Source organism: Haliotis rufescens, unplaced genomic scaffold (genome assembly GCF_023055435.1).
Source record: "Haliotis rufescens isolate VD_foot unplaced genomic scaffold, xgHalRufe1.0.p SCAF_6, whole genome shotgun sequence".
In the NCBI taxonomy this organism is placed as follows: Eukaryota; Metazoa; Mollusca; class Gastropoda; order Lepetellida; family Haliotidae; genus Haliotis; species Haliotis rufescens.
In genome coordinates, this window is record NW_025964334.1 from 12113211 (window position 1) to 12140231 (window position 27021).

At 42.9% G+C, this 27021-nt stretch overlaps 2 protein-coding genes across 3 annotated transcripts in view; one reads left to right on the top strand and one right to left on the bottom strand.

The window, feature by feature from the left end:
- Positions 1–6827, bottom strand: part of LOC124135498 (myosin light chain kinase, smooth muscle-like) — a 104307-nt gene extending 97480 nt beyond the window's left edge. Inside the window, exons 1-2 of the mRNA XM_046500897.2 lie at positions 6677–6827; positions 5004–5055 (exon numbers count right to left, since the gene is read on the bottom strand). The gene's annotated coding sequence lies outside the window, so the exon portion shown is untranslated. The remainder of the gene's footprint in view (positions 1–5003; positions 5056–6676) is intronic.
- On the top strand, positions 1765–25247 carry LOC124135497. Of its 2 annotated transcripts, none has more exons than XM_048385819.1 (17): positions 1765–1864; positions 2127–2231; positions 3732–3935; positions 4550–4627; positions 5013–5174; positions 8487–8644; positions 10004–10126; positions 10757–10868; positions 13024–13184; positions 14461–14562; positions 14787–14861; positions 15283–15406; positions 16117–16223; positions 21426–21611; positions 22302–22482; positions 24029–24061; positions 25029–25247. In XM_048385819.1, the coding sequence occupies exons 1-17, from the start codon at positions 1855–1857 to the stop codon at positions 25166–25168; spliced, it is 2061 nt and encodes a 686-aa protein (XP_048241776.1). In that variant the 5' UTR covers positions 1765–1854; the 3' UTR covers positions 25169–25247. The 2 variants fall into 2 exon arrangements, with proteins under 2 accessions (XP_048241776.1, XP_048241777.1); XM_048385820.1 differs by having other exon boundaries at positions 5016–5174.
- Positions 25248–27021: the final 1774 nt, after the last annotated feature.

Below are 27021 nucleotides of genomic sequence, written 5' to 3' on the forward strand. Positions count from 1 at the left end.
ATATTTGTTTCAATCACGGCACCCTGTGTCAGTTAAATGAAGGAGGAAGCCTGAGGTAAATAAGGCGTACATATAACACAAAACCCACGTAAACGGGCTGACAAACTAAGAATCATAATCGAGTTGCAGCTGGGATTCGAACCCATGATCCCAGGATGCTAGAAGATAAGGGACACAACTCTGGTCTATATGCCACATTCTTCTGTAAATAACATTGAATTCCACCAGATGCATCATAGGTTGCTCTGACAGTGACCACACACCGGCTCCTAATAGAGGAACTACGGTAAATCTAGTTAGACCCGTTTTCCACATGATAACACGCAGCAGACTGTGCGATCCAAGTGACATTACATTCCATCTTGAAGATGATAAGAGGGATTCATGCATGTGTATTAACAGAAGATATACATGTGAGCATCGGAATGTTAGGACGTAGTTAGTTGATGAACAAAATATACAAGAAATATGTTCAGGACGAAATGACACGACAGTAGCAATCGTGCCCGGTGAGGTGAGGTGAGGTGAGGTGAGGTGAGGTGAGGTGAGGTGAGGTAAAATGGGGTTTAACGTCGCGTACAAGATTATTGCACTTATATAGCGACGTGTGCATGCACGTGTGTGTGTGTGGCTGCTTGTACTAGTCCGGACTGATGCCGATTTATAGTGCTAGCTCACTGAGATACCATGCAGTTTAACATGAATACCCCACTCAGACACAGTATACTGACTCCGAGCCGACCAGTCCTTGTTTTAGCCCCTTAATGCCGAGCGCCAGGCAGGGTTACAACAAGTACCATCTTTTAACGTCTTTTGGTATGACGCGGTCGGGGATGGAACACCGGACCTTCCGCTCTCCTGGCGGACGCTCTACCACTAGACCACGGAGGCGGTCCAATCGTGCCCGAGTGAGTGAGTGACAGGCATTGGTGAGTGAGGTCAATGCTGCTTTGAACAGTGTTTGGGTGATGTCAGGGCGTGAGGTTAAAGAGGAACTAGGTATGACTCAAGTATATCACCACACTGAAGTGGCTTTAATTATTTGCAGCCTCCAGTTGTATGATGGGTATTAAACTGTTGTTGTTGGCTGTTGTTTAACGCCGCACTCAGCTATATTCCAGACGGCGGTCTCTAAATAATCGAGTCTGGACCAGACAATCCAGTGATTGACATCATGAGCATCGATCCAAGTAATTGGTATACTATGACATGCATCAACCAAGTCAGCGTGCCTGATCACCCGATCCCTTTAGTCGCCTCTTACGACATGCTTAGTCGCCTTTTACGGCAATCATGGGTTGCTGAAGACCTATTCTACCCCGGATCTTCACGGTTTGGATATCAAACTAACAGTTAACGAATACCCGTATTACATAAAGACGCTGTTTCAGCTCAAACAATCTAATGATATCGTCTAGGATCGGGGATAATAGTCCTTCTTTTAGTGTAATTTGATTGGACGGTTAATTTTAACGATGGTTACAAATATGGTTCAAACCCGTGCCAGAATATTTATCCTAACAGAAGAGAAATATAATACCATGGATTATCGAGGATGACAAACCGCCCGCTTACGTTTATCCAGAATATGCCTTATAAAACTAAACCTTGTTAAGAAACCTCGGTGAAGCATCAGTTGATTTGTCTGGTGACTTGTGGATAGTCATTCAGATTTTTTGAATTGATAAAATATCACGCGATAACATCATTGCGTGGTTAATAAGAGCGTTATTGAATCGCTATCAACCTCGGTCTGTATTATCAGCGCTTCGACTTTACACTCCGCAGCAACAATAGTTGGTTGCGCCCACGCCCCGAAGATATATAAATGAACTCAACGGATATTACTGGGTCATGGCGAGAGGTAAGAAAATACAGACTTATTGCTAATATTTACATGATTTGCAAATAATTAAGATACACACATCTTTCGTAGTAGAACATCGGTTAATTTGAACACATTCCACACCAAAATCAGGACAATGATACATGCATCTGTTGTGATATTTATTTTATTTTGTAAACATTTTGTTTATGACCTGTATGTGTATTCAATGTTTATATTAATATAATTAATATGTGTAATTTGATGTGACTTATTTTGAGGAAGTATGTTTTCTTTTAAGTTATCTGTTTGACTGCGTTACTGTTCCTCGTCGACTTCCGGGTCAACAGGTGTGTTTCCGGCCAGCTTGATACGACCGTGTGTACTCCGAATGTGAATGATTCAGGTATGAATCATGTTTTTGTTTACAATGATTAATTCTGCCCACGTGGTGGATAATTATCTTATAATTCATGTATTAGATACTGCATACAGTAGACTAGGTGTGATACACTTCCGGACAAAAGAAAGCATACACTTCAATATTCGATTTGACCAGAACATTGCAAACGTTATCGAAACGTAGCCGAAAACAGTCGCCGAAACACGGCAAGACATAAGGCCCAAAACACAACTATGACACCTGTTCCAAATAAATCACCATCGAGTAACCATTTCTTGTTTGTTTCACTTTAAGCCACCATGAAACATGGTCGGCTAAATCGCTTATAGAGTTGCGTAGTTTTATCGTAGGTTCGAATCCCTATGTCCGAAGCAGCGACTGTATCTCGTCAGCCTATATATAGTCAGGTCTGTACCACGCAAACTAGTGACTGAAGGCATGAGCATCAGCCCACGCCATCTAGGTAGGATGCAACACAATCAGCATATCAGAGTCTGACTACTCCCCTCTCCATTCTCCAACTACAAGCACAATACACTGGAGGCCTATTCTGAACGACAACACCCACGGGACCCTAGTGGATAGAGGTGGGGGAGTGGTAGGGGTGTGGAGGAGCGTAAGGGGTTGGGGAGTGGTATGGGTGTGGAGGAGTGTAAGGGGTGGGGGAGTGGTATGGGTTGGGGTGGGGTAGTGATAGAGGTGGGGGTGTGGAGGAGTGTAAGGGGTGGGGGTGGGGTAGGGGTAGGGTAATTGTAGGCGTAGTTGTAGAGGTGGGGAGTGGTAGGGGTGTGGGATAGGGAGGGGTAGGGGCGTGGTAGAGGTGGGGGAGCGGTAGGGTGGGAAAGTGGTAGGGTGTGGCGTGGGAGTGGTAGGGGTAGTTGTAGAGGTAGGGGTGGGGGAGTGGTAGAGGTGGGGGAGTGGTCGGGGTGGGGAAGTGGGAGGGTGAGGTAGAGGTGGGAGACGGTAGGGTTGGGAATGTGGTATGATGTGGTAGATGTGAGGGTGGAGGAGGTGTATTGGTTTGGGGGGAGGGGTGGTAGGGTGGGGTCGCTGAAGTGGTAGAGGTGAGGGTGGGGGAGTGGTAGGTGTGTGGGAGTGGTGGGTGTAAGGGAGGTGGCTTCGAGTGATTGCCACAGCTGGAGTTGAAGCAGGATATGTGTATATCTAGGTGGGCTTGAAGCGATGATGGTTCAGAATGGTGTAAAAGGTTTTGTGAGATGAGGGTTTTATGGGAACTGGTGCGTGGGTTGTCCAGCGTTTGAGGCGACTGAGTACGTGAGTGAAAATACCGTTCAACGGCGCATCAGCAATGCTGCAGCCATTCGCGGCAACGGTAACAATGAACAAATGGGACGATACTACAATTACCCATGATCATTAATCTGCAAACTTAATACCCAAGTTTTATTTTAGATGCTTTAATCCGGATTATGGGGGTTAAAGGAGACGATCATCTCCACGTGAATGTGATAATCCTATAAGGTGTACTGCTTTGTTTCTAAGCCGGCGCTCTGCCGAAGCTAGCAGATACCTACCTAGCCCGAATGGAATGGAAAGTCATTGAGCAGAAGAAATGGGTGTACGTGGAAGAATTCTTTGACGGCCCGGGGAACCGCGCGGCCCTGAGACTGACCGGGGTGTACGACCCAGGGAAGGTCGTGCTCTTTATATCAGACTTTACAACCGACGAATACTTCACCATACAAGGTATTACATTGGTTTTAAAGTACACATGGAAATGAAAAAAAGGATTTGCTAGTTTTATCTGTACAAAATGTGCTCAATACAAAATGTACTTTACAGGAGGTAATTTGTAGGCACTTTCAACATTCAAAAATAAAACTAAGTCCAAATTGACATGGCAGAAACAGGCTATAGGCGTTATGCAAATTAGCCTGGAAAAAAGTTATCAAAACAACAATAAAAATAACAGCTATGTTTATGTACATAATAATTATGACATGTAAGTTGTTGTTTGAGAAGGGAATATGTTACTTTTGAGGACATCCAGTATTTGTAGAGAACAATTATTTTTATGTTAAACCTGTTGGGTTCTTTCACACAAACCCAGCGAAACCTCATCAAACAAGCGTTACCCGCGTTATGGATGGGTATGACTTGAACAATGTATTTTTGTCATAAGCAGAAACCACATGTTCTTGCAACACCGAGTATGGATATATTTCTTAACTTACTTAAATAATACAAAACACAATACGCATGTATATTGCACAAGAGTGTATGTTTCTCAGGTGAGTGAATGTTGTTAAACGCAAGAGCCTTTCCATGGCTTCCGTTTTTATACCGTTCTTTTATTTCAGATGGTACGTGTGCAGTGACGAAGCTGTCTGCCAGCGATACTTACACGTTACCCTTCCAAAACGTCAATGGATCAGCAGGTGTGTATGTGTCGACGTTATTGAGTGAGTGGGTGAGTGAGTGAGTGGGTGAGTCAGTCAATCCAGACCACTTAGCTATCTCGTGAAGATTCTCGTGGTCTTCAGCAACACATGCTTGTCATAAGAGGCGACTAACGGGATCGGGTGGTCAGGCTTGCTGACTAAGTCGATGCATGTCATCGTTTCCCAACTGCGTAGATTGATGCTCATGATATCAATCACTAGACTGTCTGGTTCAGACTCGTTTATTTACAGACCGCCGTCATATAGATGGAATACTGCTAAGTGCGGCGTTAAACAACAATTAAAACGTAACTGCGCTGTCCGTATTGACAGGGTGTCGTTATAAAGAGTGTCCATATGAATGTTTGCCTACCTTTTGCAGCAGAGGTCCTGAGCGTGCACAGAGCGATGAAGTTCGGTCAGTCCTACAATGAGAAATACGTGGGTACAGCCGCAGTGAGAAGCATCTCGGCGCTGCACTTTGAGAGTTGCACCTACCGCAACGATACAAAACAAACGATCAAGATCGACTACTACTTCTCAGGTAAATTCATATGACAGCTTTTATTTGTAAAGAATCATATTATGACCTCAGAAATCAAGTACCAACACGTGTTCACCTTTTGTGCGATATGTCACATTTATTCGATTCGATTTGATAACTCTTAATTATTCATGAGTATCAAATCAAGTATAGTGTTGTACTCAACGACACAGGCCCCGCACAAAAGGCAATCCACCTGTTCATTTATACATTCGATGTCATGACACAGTATCAGGTTTCATGTTTGTTATTCAAGACGTTACCTGAATATAAGTGAGTGAGTGAGTGGGGTTTAACGCCGCTTTTAACAGTATTACAGTTATATCACGGCGTGTCAGCTTAATGTGGGAGGAAAGCCCGAAGTGATGCAGGTCTCAGACGTTTACCACTTCGGTGAAACCCACGAGCACGGGTATGGTGCTGACAAACCTAGAAACATAATCGGGGCGAACCGGGATTCGAACCCACAATCATAGGTTTCTGGCGTGCCTAAGGGACACAACTCTGCACAGCGAATCGCGGCAAAGCAAATCCTGTTTTCTTGCTGTTAAACGTTTTGTAATTTTTTGTGCTAAATATGTAACTTTACAATCAATGGTGTTAAAGATTATAGTGCTTTTCGCAGATTCCCGTCGAAAGCACGACGTTATATAAGTGCAATAATCGTCAACGTTAAACCCTAGCTCACCTCAATGGACGAGACATCTGTATGACATGCACTTATTGGTTGAAATATACAGATAACATTCGAGGGAAAACAGGGGCGGTCGGGTAGCCTAGTGGTTAAAGCGTTCGCTCGTCACGAGACCCGGGTTCGATTCCCGACATGGGTACAATGTGTGAAGCCCATTTCTGGTGTCCCCCGCCGTGATATTGCTGGAATATTGCTAAAAGCGGTGTAAAACCATACTCACTCACTCACTCTAAAACAAAATAAGCTCATAGATATAATTGATATACCATTAATCTGTTAATCCTTTCCTCTATAGTCATCTATAGTTCAGATAGATCACACACCCATGAAGATCCGGGTTAGAATTGTTCATGCAGCTTCACCTTCATGTGGAAGGAAGCCCATACTGGATACAGATCTTAGACATCTGCAACTCAGCACATATCTAAAGATCCGGGGTAGAATAGGCCTTCAGCAACCCATGCTTGCCGTACAAGGCGACTATGCTTGTTGTAAGAGGCCACTAACGGGATCGGGTGGTCAGGCTCGCGGACTTGGTGGATGCATGTCATCGATCCCAATTGCGTTGATCGATGCTCATGATGTCAATCACTGGATTGTCTATCCAGATCGATCGACTCGATTATCTACAGACCGCCGTTATATAGCTATTGCTAGGAATATTGCTGAGTGCGGCGTTCAGGAACAAACAAAACAAAAAACATATCTGCATTTGTGTTAACGACATGTACATTGCATGAACATTTCGCTATGACCACAAAGAAAACTTTGAAATTAGTCAGTTTACATTGTCTTCAGTGCGACTTACCTATTGTAGTCAGTGATACGTTCTTCCCCTCCGATGTCAGCTGGTATGGCTGTATGCGCCTGTTACAAAGCCTTGCGAATGAGGTTAGATAATGGCCGTCAATTGGTCGATTATAAACTGGAGCCACAATGCGCTGTGAATGAACAAGTAGCGAAGTTGAGCGGATGTAATTGCTTCTGAAATAAACATCGGAAATAGCTCGCGCCAGCTATTTCAGTAGCTACTGACACTGCCTGCTTTGTTTCGGTATGGAATACAGACACAGTTCATGACTTGTGGCTGCATGGCACCATGTTTCAATATTAATATAAACTGCCTGGTGAAAGAAAGTATACACTTGAAAATTGGATTTGAAGAATAATTACATGCGTTATCAAAACGTTATTAGGTTAAAAACAGTCGCCGAAACGCTGCAAACATACGATCCAAAACACAACTATGATACCCGTATCAAATACATCCCCATTGAATAACAACCATTTCTTGTCTGATTCATTTTAGCCACCATCAAAAATGGGTGAATTTTTGTCCGTTTTGACCTCAGTGTTTGGGGGCGGTCGGATAGCCAAGTGGTTAAAGCGTTGGCTCGTCACGTGGTATGGTATGAATGCATGGTTCGATTTCCATATGGGTACAATGTGTGAAGCCCATTATTGTGTCCCCCGCTGTAATATTGCTGGGATATATATCTAAAAGCGGCGTAAAACCATACTCACTCACTAACTGATATAACTATGACATGATGGTGCACGAGAAGCGTTTCGTCACTGTACCATTTCGACTCTTCCTATTAAATGTGGCTGTTCGACACCCAATCCCCCCCCCCCGTCACACCCATTCCCCCACACACACATGGGATAAATGTGTGAAGCCCAGTTCTGGTGTTCCCCGCCGTGATATTCCTGGAATAGTGCTAAAGGCGGCGTAAAAGCCATATTCACTCACTCACTCACTCTTAGCTCTGTTCATGGCCATCCATAAACACCAGTAAACATTGGTGTCCATATCAGGCCGTCCAGTTCATTGGAACTAAACATACCACATTCGAAACAACAGCTAAATTTGACATCAAAATGTTACTATGATAAACGACGTTGCGTCCATGTCTGGCTGCAGATGGTGCGACACGAACCACCCCTGAAATATTCAATATTATGGAATTTATGTGACAATTTGACAATTTGGGTTCATGTCTTGTCGAAATATGGTAATGTTCATATATCTAAGACAATATCAGACTTAAAGTTGTGTTCATGTATGATTAAAGTACGGTAACATGACTATATGTGACAATAGAACTCGGAGTTGTGTTCATGTATGATTAAGGTATGGTAATATTGACTATATGTGACAATAGAACTCGGAGTTGTGTTCATGTATGATTAAGGTACGGTAACATGACTATATGTGACAATAGAACTCGGAGTTGTGTTCATGTATGATTAAGGTACGGTAACATGACTATATGTGACAATAGAACTCGGAGTTGTGTTCATGTATGATTAAGGTACGGTAACATGACTATATGTGACAATAGAACTCGGAGTTGTGTTCATGTATGATTAAGGTATGGTAATACTGACTATATGTGACAATAGAACTCGGAGTTGTGTTCATGTATGATTAAGGTATGGTAATACTGACTATATGTGACAATAGAACTCGGAGTTGTGTTCATGTATGATTAAGGTATGGTAATACTGACTATATGTGACAATAGAACTCGGAGTTGTGTTCATGTATGATTAAGGTACGGTAACATGACTATATGTGACAATAGAACTCGGAGTTGTGTTGTGTTTGGCTCCAGACGGCAAGACGTGGACCACTCCTTCCGGAGCCATCTTGGCGCCTATCAGAAGCATGATCCATAGAAAAATCGGTAGCGGTAGCGACAGCTTTGAGTCACACGAACAATATGACATCGTCTACTTCCAAGAGTACATCGATGACTACAGTGTATTTCAGGTACGTATATACATATATAGTGTGTGCCCTTTTGAGCAGAATTTCGTTATGTCGCATCGTTTCAGCTTAATGTGGGAGAAAAAGCCTGCAAAGCTATGGATATGGTGCTGACAAACATAGAAACATACTATGGCGTATATGGGATTTCAACCCGCGATGATATGTTCCTGATACACACAAGGGACGCAACTCTGCATTTATACGTATGTTAAACGTTCGTTGCACAAAACGGGGGCACGGGTGGCCCAGTCGTCTAAGGCGCCGCGATTCGCTGTGCAGAGTTGCGTCCCTTGGGCACGCCAGAAACCTATAGCTATGATTGTGGGTTCGAACCCAGCTTCGCCCCGATTATGTTTCTAGGTTTGTCAGCACCATACCCGTGCTCGTGGGTTTCACCGAAGTGGTAAACGTCTGAGACCTGCATCACTTCGGGCTTTCCTCCCACATTAAGCTGACACGCCGTGATATAACTGGAATAATGTTAAAAGCGGCGTTAAACCCAACTCACTCACTCGTTGCACAAAATGCTGATGTGGTGTTAAATAATTCTCCTTAACAAACAATTTCACCTCAGCTTCGATAATGTTGATAGGATTAATTGAACCTCCTTAACTAGGTGACCGCCTCCGTGGTCATGTGGTAGAGCGTCCGAGAGCGGAAGGTCCGGGGTTCGATCCCCGACCGCGTCATACAAAAAGACGTCAAAAGATGGTACTTGTTGTTACCCTGTCTGGCGCTCGGCATTAAGCGGCTAAAACAAGGACTGGTCGGCTCGGAGTCAGTATAGTGTGTCTGAGTGGGGTATTCATGTTCAACTGCGGCATGGTATCTCAGTGAGCTAGCACTATAAATCGGCATCAGTCCGGACTAGTACAAGCAGCCACACACATATACGGGCATGCACGTCGCTATATAAGTGCAATAATTTTGGACGCGACGTTAAAACACAATTTCACCTCACCTTAACTAGGTTCATATTCGTGAGTGTCCTTAATCTAAAAATAACAGATTTTGAACATGTAAGTGTTCCCAGCTCAAATAGCCTGGAGAAGGTATTCCATGAAATGATGATGTCGGTATAACAACGTTTCATGATCTGGGGCCTGTTAATAAAGTATAATGCTTGACTATTGCTAGAAGCTGTGTATAACCATACTCACTCACTCACTCAGTGAAGTAACTTAGTACTGTTCAAAGAGGCGTTATTCAAAATTCACTCACTCACTCTTTAATGTATAATTATTTTTTTCAAAATGACAAACCTTCCCCTCCTCTCCCCTACCCCAGATCCTCAATATTCCTGCCCCAAGAGACCCACTCTCAAGGGACACTCCAAGGCATGACTGTTGGATGTTTCAGATCCCGGGGGGTATCTACTGCGACGGGCGGAAAAATACGAAACCAACTCCTAATATACCGAACTACTTTACCTTCCGAGCAGAGATGGTAGTCCCAAGTTATAACACTATCGGCGCTTATGACGTGAGTCATAGTTTGTCGTGTTTTAAAATTATCATTGTCTTTTCTTTTAATATTATCATTTACAGACCCAAAATAAATAAATGCAGCAGAGGGGGGTTGGGTGATCCTGGCACAGTCAGGCTGGTTAGGCTCATTTTCAGCTCAGGGCCCTTGCCCCCTCTACACGCAGCGAATGGGACTTCTCCCAGGAAGCACTGCCTAGTCAAACCCACCCAGAACTTTTTGGAGAATGAGAAGATTCTCCAACACTGCAGCCTTCTGCATTACGCAGATTGTCAGAAGTGCTGTATTCCTGGTAGCAAACCCGGGTTTCACTTTTGAGAAGTACTCTGCAGGGCTGCTGTTCTTCTCAACACACTGCACATAATCTCGATGCAGTGGTCGTCCCAGATTCGATTCCCCACCTAGATTCACATTGTGTGAAGCCCATTTCTGGAGTCCCCTTCACGATATTGCTGAAATAGTGCTGAAATATTCCTGAACGGCTCACTCACTGTTTCTAAAATCACTGTCGTAGTCGTCGTTGTTGCTATGATCATCACACGTAGTAGTATTGCTGTAATCATTATCATTAATAGCAAGATGGGCCGTCAAAACACGCAAGAAACTATTCTGACCTTTGACCTTCAGGAATGGTACGACTACAGCCGGAAGATGGTGCGCATTGACTCGAAACCAATGCCAGGGGGAGTGGTCATTGTACCAATGGTTACTAGGAGAGACGTCCACGACTTTAACGCAGGTACAAACATACAGGAAAACCCCGTTATTCCGGACAAAGCAGTTCTCACTGAAATAGTCCGTATTAACATATGTCCAGATTAACGAATTAAGGGTATATGTCAGTGTCCCTTTAATCATGTATAAACGTTCCAAACAGTATTTGTTCGATTGGCGAGGTTTCCGAATAAACAGGGTCAGGACTAAAAAGGTTTCATTGTGCGGTGCCGTTTGCAGCGAAATCTTTCGGATTAACAAATGTGCAGATATGCGAACAGTGGATGTTATATTCTTTTATATGGACAGACGTTCTCAACAACAGACGTCCGGGATATGAGGCCTCTGGTTTAACGGGGTCTGGATTAACAGGTCACGGATTATTGGTGTTTCCTTCGCCTTTTTTTCTTCTATGTCGTTGTTTTAGTTTTGGTTTTTTTCGGTTTTGTCTTCACTTTGGTTTTCAGTTTCTTTGGTGTTTTTTTCGTATTTTTTTGTTTGTTTGTTTTAGTTCGGGATTTTGGTTATGAGGAGGGAGGGGAAGTCACAATCGCCTTATTCAGCATTCCCCACCCCGCACCCCCACCCCCAGCTATCCGTCAGTCCTCGTTTCGTTACCTTCAAATGTCAAGCTCTGTCTGGCTTGTATAAACGTTTTGGTTCTGTGAAATCCCGGCTGACATCCGTGGGATATCCGCTGCACCAATGGACAAAAACTACGATTTCCGTTTAACGCCATGTGAGTGAGTGAATGTGGTTTTACGCCGCTGTATGGACCATGTTTACATTGAAAACAATAAGCCTGTTTTTTTTAAAGAAGAACACACAAATTGATTGCGATTTTCTTTTCCGAATATCAATTGTCCTATATATATTTGATCAATTTTTCTGAGGGAAAACAATGCATAACATTGGTAAAAGTATTTAAGTGTCCCAGTGAAAGTGCTGAAATCACACTGTCCGTAATCGGCATCCAAAACAAACATATTTGGGGGCGTGGCCGAAAGGTCCCGGCGCATCTGTCACGAGGTGCAGAGGTGCTTGACTGAGGTTTTCATTGGCTGATTCTTAGCGGTTGAGTGTCACATCAAACACTGTACGGGACCGGCGGATGCCTGAAATACATAGATAGTGATTTGCGCAGATAATGATTTGCGACAAATTAAACTCACAATACATAAGTGTTTCCTTCACATCTTCATCTCACTATGGGAACATTTCCAATGAATAGAAGTTTGAAATCCGGTCTTAATCATTAATTTGTAGCCGGCAAAAGCCAAGAGCCGACCCCTCTTGGAACAGAGAAACAACTGAATATCAGCCTGCACATTTGCCACAGTGGAATGCTGTTTGTTGTCTGTAATTACTTAAATAGCCAAGTCGTACGAAATGATGAAGATGTTCGGTCACGCATTGAAGAGTGTTTACTCAGTACAGTGTATGTGAATTTGGACCTATAACATCAGACCCTGGACAAGTAGGAAGGCCCCCCCCAAAAAAAACCACCAGAATCTGTCACTGTGTAAGTCAAAGGTGTTGAATGTGTCACATTGTAGATATACATTGTTGAATTTGTCACTGTGGTAGTCTAAGTTTGTAAATGTGTCACCCTCAAGATCTAAGTTGTTGAGTTGTTACTATGTAAGTCTAAGTTGTTGAATTTGTCACGTTAGTGTGTAAATTTTAAGCTGTCGGATTTGTCACCGTGTAAGTCTAAGTTATTAAATTGTCACTGTGTAAGTCTAAGTTGTTAAATTTGTCACCGTGTAAGGCTAAGCTGTTGAATTTTTAACCGTGTAAATCAAAGTTGTTGAACTTGTCACGTGCAGTATGATTTATTACTTGTGACAGCGTCCCGTGAAGATCCGGGGTTAGAATAGGTCTTCAGCAACCCACGTTAGATGACTAACGGGATCGGGTGGTCAGGCTCGCTGACTTGGTTGATGCATGTTATCGTATCCCAATTGCGTAGATCGATGATCATGATGTCAATCACTGAATTGTCTGGTCCAGACTCGATTATTTACAGACCGCCGTCATGAAGCTGGAATATTGCTGAGTGTGGCGTAAACAACAAACAAACAAACTTGTCACAGAAATACGGAGATCTATCTCCTTCAAGCATTGACGTATACAATGTTGTACCTGACACGTCTCCCGAGGTCTGACTTTTTGTCTAGGTGTGTCCTACATGGTGGACATGACGTCAGGTGACTGTCACGTGGCTCCCCTCTCCGCGGACATCTTCGACTCCAAGCTGACTGACCTCAACCACATCGCCATCAAAAGTCCAAAACAGTTCTTTGACTTCACTTCCGGTGTCTTCGTGTACTCTGGACAGGTTTGCATTGCTTAATCTGGTTCTACTGTTGCTCTGCGCAGCCACCTTAAGCCTTTTAAAAAGCCAACAGGCGGCGGACAAGTCTGCACTATATCCGGTAACGGTGCGCATGTCTAGCCTTAAGCGCGAATGTAAACATACATGGAGACACGTCTACACCTCGAACGTTTGTTTGGAACATAATGTTGTTAACAAACTACTCTGCTGATGTGAATTTGGCAACATTAAGTTTACTTCATAAAGAACTTCACTTTGGCAAAATGTGTTATAATTCGACACTGGGGACCAAAGAATACAGTTTGTAGTGTCGTCCAATGGTAGCCGAAGAGAAATCTGCCTCCACCTGTCTGCATGTTTATGTAGACAGTAGCCCAGTCAATGAACTGCCTCCATACATTCGACACCACTCTCCCCTTTCCGTAACCTGCAAGAAGACTCGTCCCCCTATCGATGCACGTTTTGTGCGAAAATACAACAAACCGATCAAAATGCGCGTATCATTTCAAGTTCTTCATCAATTAATCCCTTTACATGTATTTTACATGTCTTGCATCTAAAAATATACCCAAGACAAAGATAAATGTGTTCAATCATGCTGTATATTTCCGCACGTCCCGATGTGCTTTAAATTGCATCTGAAATATATATATATAATATATGGGGAAATATATGTGAACCATTACGCAACGAGTTGACAATTGTTTTTGGCAGGCCGGTTTGCGCTAAGACGGAACCCGGTCGCAAAAATGGCCACGAGAGGGGCACGAGTCGCTATTCGACTTGTCCCGGAATAACACGCGTTGGTCACGAATGGCCTCCATATTGATATTGTGCCAGTATTTGGTTTTTACCCGTTATTGACATAAATACAATGTAAACGAACGTCAATGATATGCTTATGTAATAAGTCTATTAGAGGTATTTGATTTGTGAAAGAAATGACTAAATTTCAAATAACATCTAAACCTTTATAGGGGCGGTGGGGTAGTCTAGTGGTAAAAGCGTTCGCTCGTCACGTCAAAGACCCGGGTTCGATTCCCCACATGGGTACAATGTGTGAAACCCATTTGTGGTTTCCCCCAGCGGTGATATTGCTGGAATACTGTTAAAAGCGGCGTAAAACCATACTCACTCACTCACTCACTCACTCACTAAACCTTTATGATACAGAAACAGCCGCGAATGGTATCATTTTTTTAATTCGACTTTATGTTTTTCAACTTGTATTTTAAAGTTATCTAACATGTTGTTAAGTTAAAAGCTCTTTTATGTTTAGAAAACAGAGCGTGGCATTACCATGGATACGTGGATAGGGAAAAGACTGGATTTTCCACCGGGCCTCAACATGACATCTTATTGGGAATGGTACTTCTCCGCTGTGAGTGGCTAACCCTACCTTGTTTTCTGCAAAGCATCTTTTTATGAATAGTATTATTTCTAAACGTACGTTTCAGTCCAAGCGAACAGAAAAATTAACCAAGCGTTCAAGCGACGTTGATAATTAAAGGGATTCATTGGCATTAATAACTGTAATTGTTAAAAAAAAAAAAATTTTTTTAGTTAAGTGTACTTTAAACCGTGATCAATGCCATTGTTTTCCAGGACAAGTGGCTCATAAGCGAGTTCGGACCGTCTATCAGGAGTGCGCCAATGAGACTTAAGATCACCATACCCGGGGTACATATTATTAAGATTCGTTGGAGAACACGGGTGGCCCAGTCGTCTGAGGCGCCGTAATTCTCTTTGAAGAGTTGCGTTCCTTAGGCGTAACAAAACTCTATGAGTGGTAAATGTCAAAGACCTGCATCACTTCGGGCTTTCCTCCTACATCAAGTTGACACGCCGACATTTATCTGAAATACTGTTCAAAGTGGCGATAAACAAAACTCACTCACACGCTAAGAAAAGGTTTGTATTTAAAACTGAAAACCAACATATATACCCAGTAATTTTTTTTATTTATTTATTTATTTATTTGTTTGTTTGTTTGTTTGTTTGTTTGTTTGTTTGTTTGTTTGAACGAATTAGCATGATTTTTAACATGTTTTCATTCCCACCACAATGCAGATGTGTACAGTTAAGATTGTTTCTTTGTTAGGCAAATGCAACGTTCATATACAACATATTTGACTTCACGGAGGACGAGCCGGACATCAGTGTGTTTGATGTCTCGTACTGCTATGAGAAGGGAGACATACGTGACTTCCGGTTCACACTCACAGGTAGGTAACCCGGATGTTCATAAATAAAGTGCTTTTACCTTCTGATTTTTCGGGGCCGGGCAAACATTTGTACAATGACCCGGGGAGGGTCTCTGCCTCCCTGTAATAAATGGCCGATCACTGATATCTTATTCACCTTATTCAGAATACTTCATCATTTAATCGGGAAGTGTGTGTGTGTGTGTGTGTGTGTGTGTGTGTGTGTGTGTGTGTGTGTGTGTGTGTGTGTGTGTGTGTGTGTGTGTGTGTGTGTGTGTGTGTGTGTGTGTGTGTGTGTGTGTGTGTGAGTAAGCGAGCGTGTCCGGACTGATTTTATAGTTAGCCCACTGAGATACCATGGCGCAGTTAAACATGAATACCACACTCAGACACAGTATACTGACTTCAAGCCGACCTGTCCTTGTTTTAGCCCCTGAATGCCGAGCGCCAAGTGCCATCTTTTAACGTATTTTGGTATGATGCGGCCGCTCTTCCGCTCTCCGCAGATTACAAGACTACCCAATATGCAATGCAAAATAGAAAATGTGCCCCTTCTTTCCCGGAAACCTGTCTCCGCGCCTGGTGAATCCTTAATCTGTTGGTTCTTGCATCAAATCTACAGACGCTTTTTCGTTTATATTAGACCACGTTTAGTGCTGTATATTGTGAAACTACGAACGAATGAAATCAGCCAATTCCTTTAAATCCCAACATTTTCAGTTTTGTTGCAGGTAATTCGTGGGCCATCTCACCCAAACCCAAACTATTCAAGTACAACATGGCTACCGCGATAGCCAGGGCCATGGGCGTGGCTAGCCCTAGGATACAAGCAGCGCAGGTAGTGTACCCGTCATCTCTGTTGTAGGAACAGATGTAGTAGTAGACGACGTAGCAGTTATTGTAAATGTAGTCGTAGAGTGTTTTTAGAAGTCGTAAAGGTCGATATGTCGGCTTAATGTGAGAGGCATGTAATGCAGGTCTTGTGTGTAGCTGACGTAGTGCTTGTTATTGCAGTTGTAGTAGCAGTAGTAATAGAGGTGGTAGCGGTAGTAGCAGTAGTAGTGGTAGTAGTGGTGGTGGTTGCAGTAGTAGTATAAGTGCTGGTAGTTGTTGCAGTAGTAGCAGCAGTAGTAATAGTGGTGGTAGCGGTAGTAGCAGCAGTAGTAATAGTGGTGGTAGCAGTAGTAGCAGTAGTAATAGAAGCGGCAGTAGCAGTAGTAGTAGTAGTAGTGGTAGTAGCAGTTGTAGTTGTGGTAGCAGTAGAAGAAGCAGTAGTAGCAGCAGTTGTAGTAGCAGTAGAAGTAGTTGTAGTAGTACTGGTAGTAGCAGCAGCAGTTGTAGTAGTGGTAGCAGCAGTTGTAGTAGTTGTTGTAGCAGTAGTAGTAGCAGCTGTAGTCTGGTGGTTGAGTCAGACGTACTAACAGTGGTAACAGAACAAGCGATATTGTTACAGCAGTAGTAGTAGCAGCTGTAGTCTGGTGGTAGAGTCAGACGTAGTAACAGTGGTAACAGAACAAGCGATATTGTTACAGGAGAAGTAGTAGCAGCTGTAGTCTGGTGGTTGAGTCAGACGTAGTAACAGTGGTAACAGAACAAGCGATATTGTTACAGCAGTAGTAGTAGCAGCTGTAGTCTGGTGGTAGAGTCAGACGTAGTAACAGTGGTAACAGAACAAGCGATATTGTTACAGGAGAAGTAGTAGCAGCTGTAGTCTGGTGGTTGAGTCAGACGTAGTAACAGTGGTAACAGAACAAGCGATATTGTTACAGCAGTAGTAGTAGCAGCTGTAGTCTGGTGGTTGAGTCAGACGTAGTAACAGTGGTAACAGAACAAGCGATATTGTTACAGGAGAAGTAGTAGCAGCTGTAGTCTGGTGGTTGAGTCAGACGTAGTAACAGTGGTAACAGAACAAGCGATATTGTTACAGGAGTAGTAGTAGCAGCTGTAGTCTGGTGGTTGAGTCAGACGTAGTAACAGTGGTAACAGAACAAGCGATATTGTTACAGGAGAAGTAGTTGCAGCTGTAGTCTGGTGGTTGAGTCAGACGTAGTAACAGTGGTAACAGAACAAGCGATATTGTTACAGGAGAAGTAGTTGCAGCTGTAGTCTGGTGGTAGAGTCAGACGTAGTAACAGTGGTAACAGAACAAGCGATATTGTTACAGGAGAAGTAGTTGCAGCTGTAGTCTGGTGGTTGAGTCAGACGTAGTAACAGTGGTAACAGAACAAGCGATATTGTTACAGGAGAAGTAGTAGCAGCTGTAGTCTGGTGGTTGAGTCAGACGTAGTAACAGTGGTAACAGAACAAGCGATATTGTTACAGGAGAAGTAGTAGCAGCTGTAGTCTGGTGGTTGAGTCAGACGTAGTAACAGTGGTAACAGAACAAGCGACATTGTTACAGGAGAAGTAGTAGCAGCTGTAGTCTGGTGGTTGAGTCAGACGTAGTAACAGTGGTAACAGAACAAGCGATATTGTTACAGGAGAAGTAGTAGCAGCTGTAGTCTGGTGGTTGAGTCAGACGTAGTAACAGTGGTAACAGAACAAGCGATATTGTTACAGGAGTAGTAGTAGCAGCTGTAGTCTGGTGGTTGAGTCAGACGTAGTAACAGTGGTAACAGAACAAGCGATATTGTTACAGGAGTAGTAGTAGCAGCTGTAGTCTGGTGGTTGAGTCAGACGTAGTAACAGTGGTAACAGAACAAGCGATATTGTTACAGCAGTAGAAGTAGCAGCTGTAGTCTGGTGGTTGAGTCAGACGTAGTAACAGTGGTAACAGAACAAGCGATATTGTTACAGGAGAAGTAGTTGCAGCTGTAGTCTGGTGGTTGAGTCAGACGTAGTAACAGTGGTAACAGAACAAGCGATATTGTTACAGGAGTAGAAGTAGCAGCTGTAGTCTGGTGGTTGAGTCAGACGTAGTAACAGTGGTAACAGAACAAGCGATATTGTTACAGCAGTAGTAGTAGCAGCTGTAGTCTGGTGGTTGAGTCAGACGTAGTAACAGTGGTAACAGAACAAGCGATATTGTTACAGGAGAAGTAGTAGCAGCTGTAGTCTGGTGGTTGAGTCAGACGTAGTAACAGTGGTAACAGAACAAGCGATATTGTTACAGGAGTAGAAGTAGCAGCTGTAGTCTGGTGGTTGAGTCAGACGTAGTAACAGTGGTAACAGAACAAGCGATATTGTTACAGGAGTAGTAGTAGCAGCTGTAGTCTGGTGGTTGAGTCAGACGTAGTAACAGTGGTAACAGAACAAGCGATATTGTTACAGGAGTAGAAGTAGCAGCTGTAGTCTGGTGGTTGAGTCAGACGTAGTAACAGTGGTAACAGAACAAGCGATATTGTTACAGGAGTAGTAGTAGCAGCTGTAGTCTGGTGGTTGAGTCAGACGTAGTAACAGTGGTAACAGAACAAGCGATATTGTTACAGGAGAAGTAGTAGCAGCTGTAGTCTGGTGGTTGAGTCAGACGTAGTAACAGTGGTAACAGAACAAGCGATATTGTTACAGGAGTAGAAGTAGCAGCTGTAGTCTGGTGGTTGAGTCAGACGTAGTAACAGTGGTAACAGAACAAGCGATATTGTTACAGGAGAAGTAGTAGCAGCTGTAGTCTGGTGGTTGAGTCAGACGTAGTAACAGTGGTAACAGAACAAGCGATATTGTTACAGGAGAAGTAGTAGCAGCTGTAGTCTGGTGGTTGAGTCAGACGTAGTAACAGTGGTAACAGAACAAGCGATATTGTTACAGGAGAAGTAGTAGCAGCTGTAGTCTGGTGGTTGAGTCAGACGTAGTAACAGTGGTAACAGAACAAGCGATATTGTTACAGGAGTAGTAGTAGCAGCTGTAGTCTGGTGGTTGAGTCAGACGTAGTAACAGTGGTAACAGAACAAGCGATATTGTTACAGGAGTAGTAGTAGCAGCTGTAGTCTGGTGGTTGAGTCAGACGTAGTAACAGTGGTAACAGAACAAGCGATATTGTTACAGCAGTAGAAGTAGCAGCTGTAGTCTGGTGGTTGAGTCAGACGTAGTAACAGTGGTAACAGAACAAGCGATATTGTTACAGGAGAAGTAGTTGCAGCTGTAGTCTGGTGGTTGAGTCAGACGTAGTAACAGTGGTAACAGAACAAGCGATATTGTTACAGGAGTAGAAGTAGCAGCTGTAGTCTGGTGGTTGAGTCAGACGTAGTAACAGTGGTAACAGAACAAGCGATATTGTTACAGCAGTAGTAGTAGCAGCTGTAGTCTGGTGGTTGAGTCAGACGTAGTAACAGTGGTAACAGAACAAGCGATATTGTTACAGGAGAAGTAGTAGCAGCTGTAGTCTGGTGGTTGAGTCAGACGTAGTAACAGTGGTAACAGAACAAGCGATATTGTTACAGGAGTAGAAGTAGCAGCTGTAGTCTGGTGGTTGAGTCAGACGTAGTAACAGTGGTAACAGAACAAGCGATATTGTTACAGGAGTAGTAGTAGCAGCTGTAGTCTGGTGGTTGAGTCAGACGTAGTAACAGTGGTAACAGAACAAGCGATATTGTTACAGGAGTAGAAGTAGCAGCTGTAGTCTGGTGGTTGAGTCAGACGTAGTAACAGTGGTAACAGAACAAGCGATATTGTTACAGGAGTAGTAGTAGCAGCTGTAGTCTGGTGGTTGAGTCAGACGTAGTAACAGTGGTAACAGAACAAGCGATATTGTTACAGGAGAAGTAGTAGCAGCTGTAGTCTGGTGGTTGAGTCAGACGTAGTAACAGTGGTAACAGAACAAGCGATATTGTTACAGGAGTAGAAGTAGCAGCTGTAGTCTGGTGGTTGAGTCAGACGTAGTAACAGTGGTAACAGAACAAGCGATATTGTTACAGGAGAAGTAGTAGCAGCTGTAGTCTGGTGGTTGAGTCAGACGTAGTAACAGTGGTAACAGAACAAGCGATATTGTTACAGGAGAAGTAGTAGCAGCTGTAGTCTGGTGGTTGAGTCAGACGTAGTAACAGTGGTAACAGAACAAGCGATATTGTTACAGGAGAAGTAGTAGCAGCTGTAGTCTGGTGGTTGAGTCAGACGTAGTAACAGTGGTAACAGAACAAGCGATATTGTTACAGGAGAAGTAGTTGCAGCTGTAGTCTGGTGGTAGAGTCAGACGTAGTAACAGTGGTAACAGAACAAGCGATATTGTTACAGGAGAAGTAGTTGCAGCTGTAGTCTGGTGGTTGAGTCAGACGTAGTAACAGTGGTAACAGAACAAGCGATATTGTTACAGGAGAAGTAGTAGCAGCTGTAGTCTGGTGGTTGAGTCAGACGTAGTAACAGTGGTAACAGAACAAGCGATATTGTTACAGGAGAAGTAGTTGCAGCTGTAGTCTGGTGGTTGAGTCAGACGTAGTAACAGTGGTAACAGAACAAGCGATATTGTTACAGGAGTAGTAGTAGCAGCTGTAGTCTGGTGGTTGAGTCAGACGTAGTAACAGTGGTAACAGAACAAGCGATATTGTTACAGGAGAAGTAGTTGCAGCTGTAGTCTGGTGGTTGAGTCAGACGTAGTAACAGTGGTAACAGAACAAGCGATATTGTTACAGGAGAAGTAGTAGCAGCTGTAGTCTGGTGGTAGAGTCAGACGTACTAACAGTGGTAACAGAACAAGCGATATTGTTACAGGAGAAGTAGTAGCAGAGTAAAGTGAATATTGCTTTGCGACGCATCAGGGATGTTACAGTTGGCAGTTGTTATTGTAGCAGCAGTAGCACGGGGGTCAGGGGCATTTAATATATAAAGGAAATATTGAAAAAATAAACTGTTCGCAAAGTGTATACATGAAATATTCCTTTGGTATGCTGCATGATGTGAACAATAAGGTTAGTTAAACAATAACTAACTCGCGTCAGAGTGAAAAGTGTAGGTCTTAAAGTTGGTTAATTGATAATCCAGTGATTGATATCATGAGCATCGATCCACGCAGGTCTTAAAGCAGTGACCGAGGCCATATTCTGTGCCTCACAGACCCCTCCAGAATATCAGATGGTCGGTCCGTATTCAATATTCCAATCCTATTTTGTAGGCGGACTTTGACAACAAAGGCGTGTACGTCCTCTTCACGTTGCTGGGGCCGCCTCCGATCAAAGGTGACACCGGTAACCCCATCAACTCCGTGAGCTCTGACACCGCCGCCAACAACTTCCGCCAATCTCTGGACTCTGGCCAGTTTTCATTTCAATCGACCATTGTCAAGCCTTCCTCGGGGCCGGTACGTCACAGCTGAATGTGTCTGGAAGGATGGTTTCAGCAATGTTTCAGCAGTGTTTCAGCAATGTTTCAGCAGTGGTTAAACAATAAAATGTTTATGCAACCAATACCCATAATTTTGCCGACTAAAGATGACGATTAAAATTTGTGACGTGGTTGATTGTGTGTGATCGTACCCTAAATGGCGAGGACGGTTACTCATGCTATCAACCACTGGCTTACCAGGCCTAAACTCGGGTATTCAAAGGTTGTCGTCATGTAGTTTGAACATTGCTGAATAAACAGTTACTTAACATTAATATATGACATTATCCCCATGTGTTTTCGGACGATTGTGAAACATTCGTAGTTTTCTCGCTAATCACAAGAACAACTGTAAAACATCTCACTCACTCATAAAGTGTACTTATAAAGACGACTTTATCTGAAAAACAGGCCATCGTCTAATTATTACCAAAGTCTGGATGATGCCACACTCCTTGTTATAACACGAGTAATCGTGACAAACATGGCCGTCCCAAAACGTATAATGTCCGAAAACCTATGATCCAACGATAATTAAGCATTTGTTTTGAAATCAAAACAGTGTCTCAAAGTCAGGGCCAGCCGATCGTCAGTGTGATATGGTAATTGGAATATTTCAAAACAAAATGATTGTGTTGGTGACAACTGTGTTAATTTTCATCCACAGCAAACCTTTACTTACACGGGAGTAGCACACTCCATGAAGGAAGTGATCAGGTCATCTAACGGTACTCTAACTGACCTCGTAGATACAACTACTTCCGGGTCAACCATGGCAGTGACCACTTTAAGGCAAAGGACCACAGTCCAGCCTCCTGTTCCTACACCGGCGCCAACACGTCACAGCAGTAAGTGTAAACAGTTTCCACCGTGGTGTCGCAATGGGTACACCGATCTAGTTTGTCCAAATATTCACACTGACAACATACACTGAATGTTTGATAAAACTTTATGGCCCAGAGAGTGGCAGTGGGGTTCGACCCCTGGTCGTGTTATTCCACCCTCACTCGTTGTCCGTACTGTCCATACTATCCCTGTATTATTCTACTATGGAAATACCATCAGTTAAACTGGTTGCCGGCCTTCTACGCGCATCCTCAGCTATTATTGTGACACGGAGAGACTGAGCCCACCTAAGGTCGTCGATATATGAGTGAAACATTGTCATTACGGCGTTTAATTCTCATTCACTCACGCACTCACTAACTCACTCACTCACTCACTCACGGAGGGATAGCCCGGATTTGGATAATCAAGATTAAAAACGTAACCAGTAACCCGTGAATATTTGAAATAAAAATGGACCGCTTCCGTGGTCTAGTGGTAGAGCGTCCGCCCGGAGAGCGGAAGGTCCGGGGTTCGATGCCCGGCCGCGTCATACCAAAAGACGTTAAAAGATGGTACTTGATGGTACCCTGTCTGACGCTCGGCATTAAGGGGTTAAAGCAAGGACTGGTCGGCTCGGAGTCAGTATAGTGTGTCTGAGTGGGGTATTCATGTTCAACTGCGGCATGGTATCTCAGTGGGCTAGCAGTATAAATCGGCATCAGTCCGGTCTAGTACAAGCAGCCACACACACACGTACATGCACGTCGCTATATAAGTGCAATAATCTTGGACGCGACGTTAAACCCAATTTCACCTCACCTCAAATAGAAATACAGGTACTATTGCCGAACATGTACTTGGTTACCCGCGAAAGGGGCGGTGGGGTAGTTAAGTGGTTAAAGCGTTCGCTCGTCACGCCGAAGACCCGGGTTCGATTCCCACATGGGTACAATGTGTGAAGCCCATTTCTGGTGTTCACCGCCGTGATATTGTCGGAATATTGCTTAAAGCGGCGTAAAATCAAACTCACTCACTCATTCATGAGACGTTTTTTCAGGACATCCAGTATTTGTAGAGTACAATTATTTTTATGTTAAACCTGTTGGGTTGTTTCACACAAACCCAGCGAAACCTCATCAAATAAGCGTTACCCGCGTTATGGATGGGTATGCCTTGAACAATGTATTTTAGTCATAAGCAGAAACCACATGTTCTTGCAACACCGAGGATGGATATATTTCTTAGCTTACTTAAATAATACAAAAAACAATACACTCCTTGTGAAGAATATCTCATAGATGGACTGGTTGTATTTGTGTGTGATCGTATATGGCGTGTATGATTTTCTCAAACACATGTTTGCCTGATCCACGACCAAGACTCACGTTCCTTTTGGATGGAATATACAAGTTGTGAAACAGTTTTATTAAAACGGTTTATTTTCAAAGATTGTTGACAACAGACATTATGTTTTCATGGTATGACTGTTCTGATGAATAAAAGATACACAATATTTATCGTCAATTGACGACATCAGAAGTAACTGGCATTACCATTGTTTTCCAGGTCTGGAGGGTTCACAGTCGGGCTGGCAAGGAGGTAAAGTTAAATGGCTTAATAAGTAATTTATGAATAATATTGTCCATCTTTGTAGTAAATTACAGTATGCTATTTGTGAGTGGTCGGTGGTTCGATCCCCGCTGCGCCATACCAAAAAAACGTTACACGATGAAACTTGTTGTTAACCTGCCTGGCGCTTGGCATTAAGGGGATGGAACAAAGACTGGTCGGCTCGGAGTCAGTGTACTGTGTCTGAGTTGGGGTGTCCATGTTAAACTGTGGCATGGTATCTCAGTGGGCAAGCATTAAAAAACCGTCAAAAGTCTGGATTGGTATCAGTATCAGAGACTAATAGTATTTCTCTTTAGCGTCGTTGGGTTTTTTAAACCTTAAGTCGTCCTTACCTTTAAACAAATCGTAGTTAACATTTCGTTAAGTGGATAGATTATTTATTGCATATATCCGTACAAGTACAAGCAGCCACACACACACACACACACACACACACACACACACACACAAACGTCGCTATACAAGTGAAATTATCTAGAATGCGGCGCCAATCACGACCTGTAAGCCAATAAGTTCGATAATATCCAGATGATAATCAATTTGTAAGAAATAGTATTCCAGTAAAACCAGATATCAATAAATATTAGAATTCAATTCCCTATCTTATGGGCATCATCTAAACCCACGACTATGGTATTTCGTTGTCCCCCCACACAGCACGGGGCGGTGGGGTAGCCTAGCGGTTAATGCGTTCGCTCCTCACGGCGAAGGCCCCGGTTCGATTCCCCACATTGTACATTGTATGAAAACCATCATTGGGTACCCCGTCGTGGCATTGCTGGAATATTGCTAAAAGCGGCGTAAAAACATACTCACTCAAGCAAACGATGCCCAGAAGATGAGTAAGGCGTGGTTGGTGAAGATGCTTCATGTTGTTTACGTTATTAATATATAAATCGGAAATATTCATTGCACAAAAATTGCTTTGTTTCAGGTTCTGTTGCCGGTATAGCCATTGGCATGACCGTCCTTGGATTATTTCTGGGAGTAATCTCAACCGTTGTGGCGTTGAAATTAAAAAGGAAATCGGACGAACTGACAGATACTCTAGTTATGGATAAAATAAATGAATAACTCAAATATGCCTACAAGGTGTACGCTTTGACATTGAAATCATTTAAGTAAAGTTTCGGAAGAAAATTAACGAAGAATTAATAAATATAATTTACATTTGTCCATCAACCTAATTGAATGAATTTATTCCTTTACTTATGAAAAAAAGCATCGCGTTAGTTAAAACTACAATTTACCTATACTATTGCAATGGCAAAAACATTTGAAGCCTGGCTTTTTCATATTTTGAATGTTTTGTTCTGATTAATGTCGCTCAAATAAGCCCAAATTACACTCGGTTTATGTACATATGTGAATATGTATACTATTTCTGATATTTGTAGATATTGTGCGAACGTGCTAACATTAAAAACTATGAAATATGGATTTTGTGTTTTTGATCATGTATCTTTTTGATAGCGACATGTGCAAAGTCGTTTAACGCAGCAACAGTGCAGCTATACCACAGTTGCTGATAGAGTGAGTGAGTGACTAAGCTTTAACGCCACTGAACAGTGTTTCAGTGATATCACGGCGGGTCATGTTGATGTTGGAGGGTAACCCGACGCCACGCCGGTCTCACATGTAGATGTTTACCCATGCTGACGAACTAGAAATATAAGATCCTGGCACGCCTAAGGGACGCAACTCTGTACCCTGACTGAGCCATTCATTGCATAAGTAGGGTTTGCAGCGCACTACGATAGCTACAAATCATAACAAATTATTAATATCTACCGTGGTCGCCACGGTGCCTGTCCCTTCATACGTCAAACCGCAAGGGGCGTGGCCAAAGGTCACGTGGCACATTAGAATCAAGTTTATATCCCAGATTTGTTACCTTGAAAAACATGTTTTTAAAAGAATTCATCTACCCAGTCAGTTTTTGAAACAACACGAGAAATAATAATACATTTTAATTGGCAGAATACAAAGTACAACTCACAATGCTATACGCGACACATTTACTTTGAGGTGTGTTTATTGTAATACAGAACGTGATTTGCGAGTGCACGTGCCGTTCCGGAAGATCACGCTTTCTACGTGTTTCACATCAAGGAGCGGCGTTTCCTTTTATGAAGTAGGCCCATCCATATTATAAGAGGTACAATTCTTAGAATACTTATTGCAATGAAAAGTGTTCAATAGCTTTGCAAAGCGATTTGTAAGAGGTTTTAATTGTCATACAATGTGTGTGTCTGTGTCTGTGTCTGCGTCTGTGTCTGCGTGTGTCCCGTAAAATAATCGGGAAATTACTATGAAATATAGCAATTTTCACTTACTCACTCACTCACTCGCTGAACAAATCCTCGGTAACATAAAACTGAACAACGTTGAATCACCTTTTCAACAGTTTAATCATTTATATACTGAAGAGAGAAAATAAGGGAAGGGCTAAAAAGGTACATATTTGTATGTTAAAATTTCTAAACATTTCAAAGGATATATGACCATGTTGTGATCAGATACAAACTTACGAATTGCTTTGTTGACATGCAGTTATAACGTAAACAATAATCTGCAATATGTGTACGTGTTCCCTAAGTTTCTTCCATCAGTATATATTTCAACAAGTATTGTACATACATTTCAGACAAATTATTATTTTCAAAGTAAACATATCAAATAAAGTGCTATATATCACAGAAAATGCATATGCTTGTAATCGGCAGGATGCATTCAACTGACAACAAATGAGATAGATGTTATCTCCAATCACGCTATTTTGATTTTGCTCACAAACCATGACGTCACATTATTCGGTGTTCTGTACAAGGACACTGTGGGGGCGACTGGGAGACGTGGCCTGTGTGGTTTGGCAGACTTATAGAGTGAGTGAGTGTGTTTAGTCAACAATAAATACGACCCAAAGT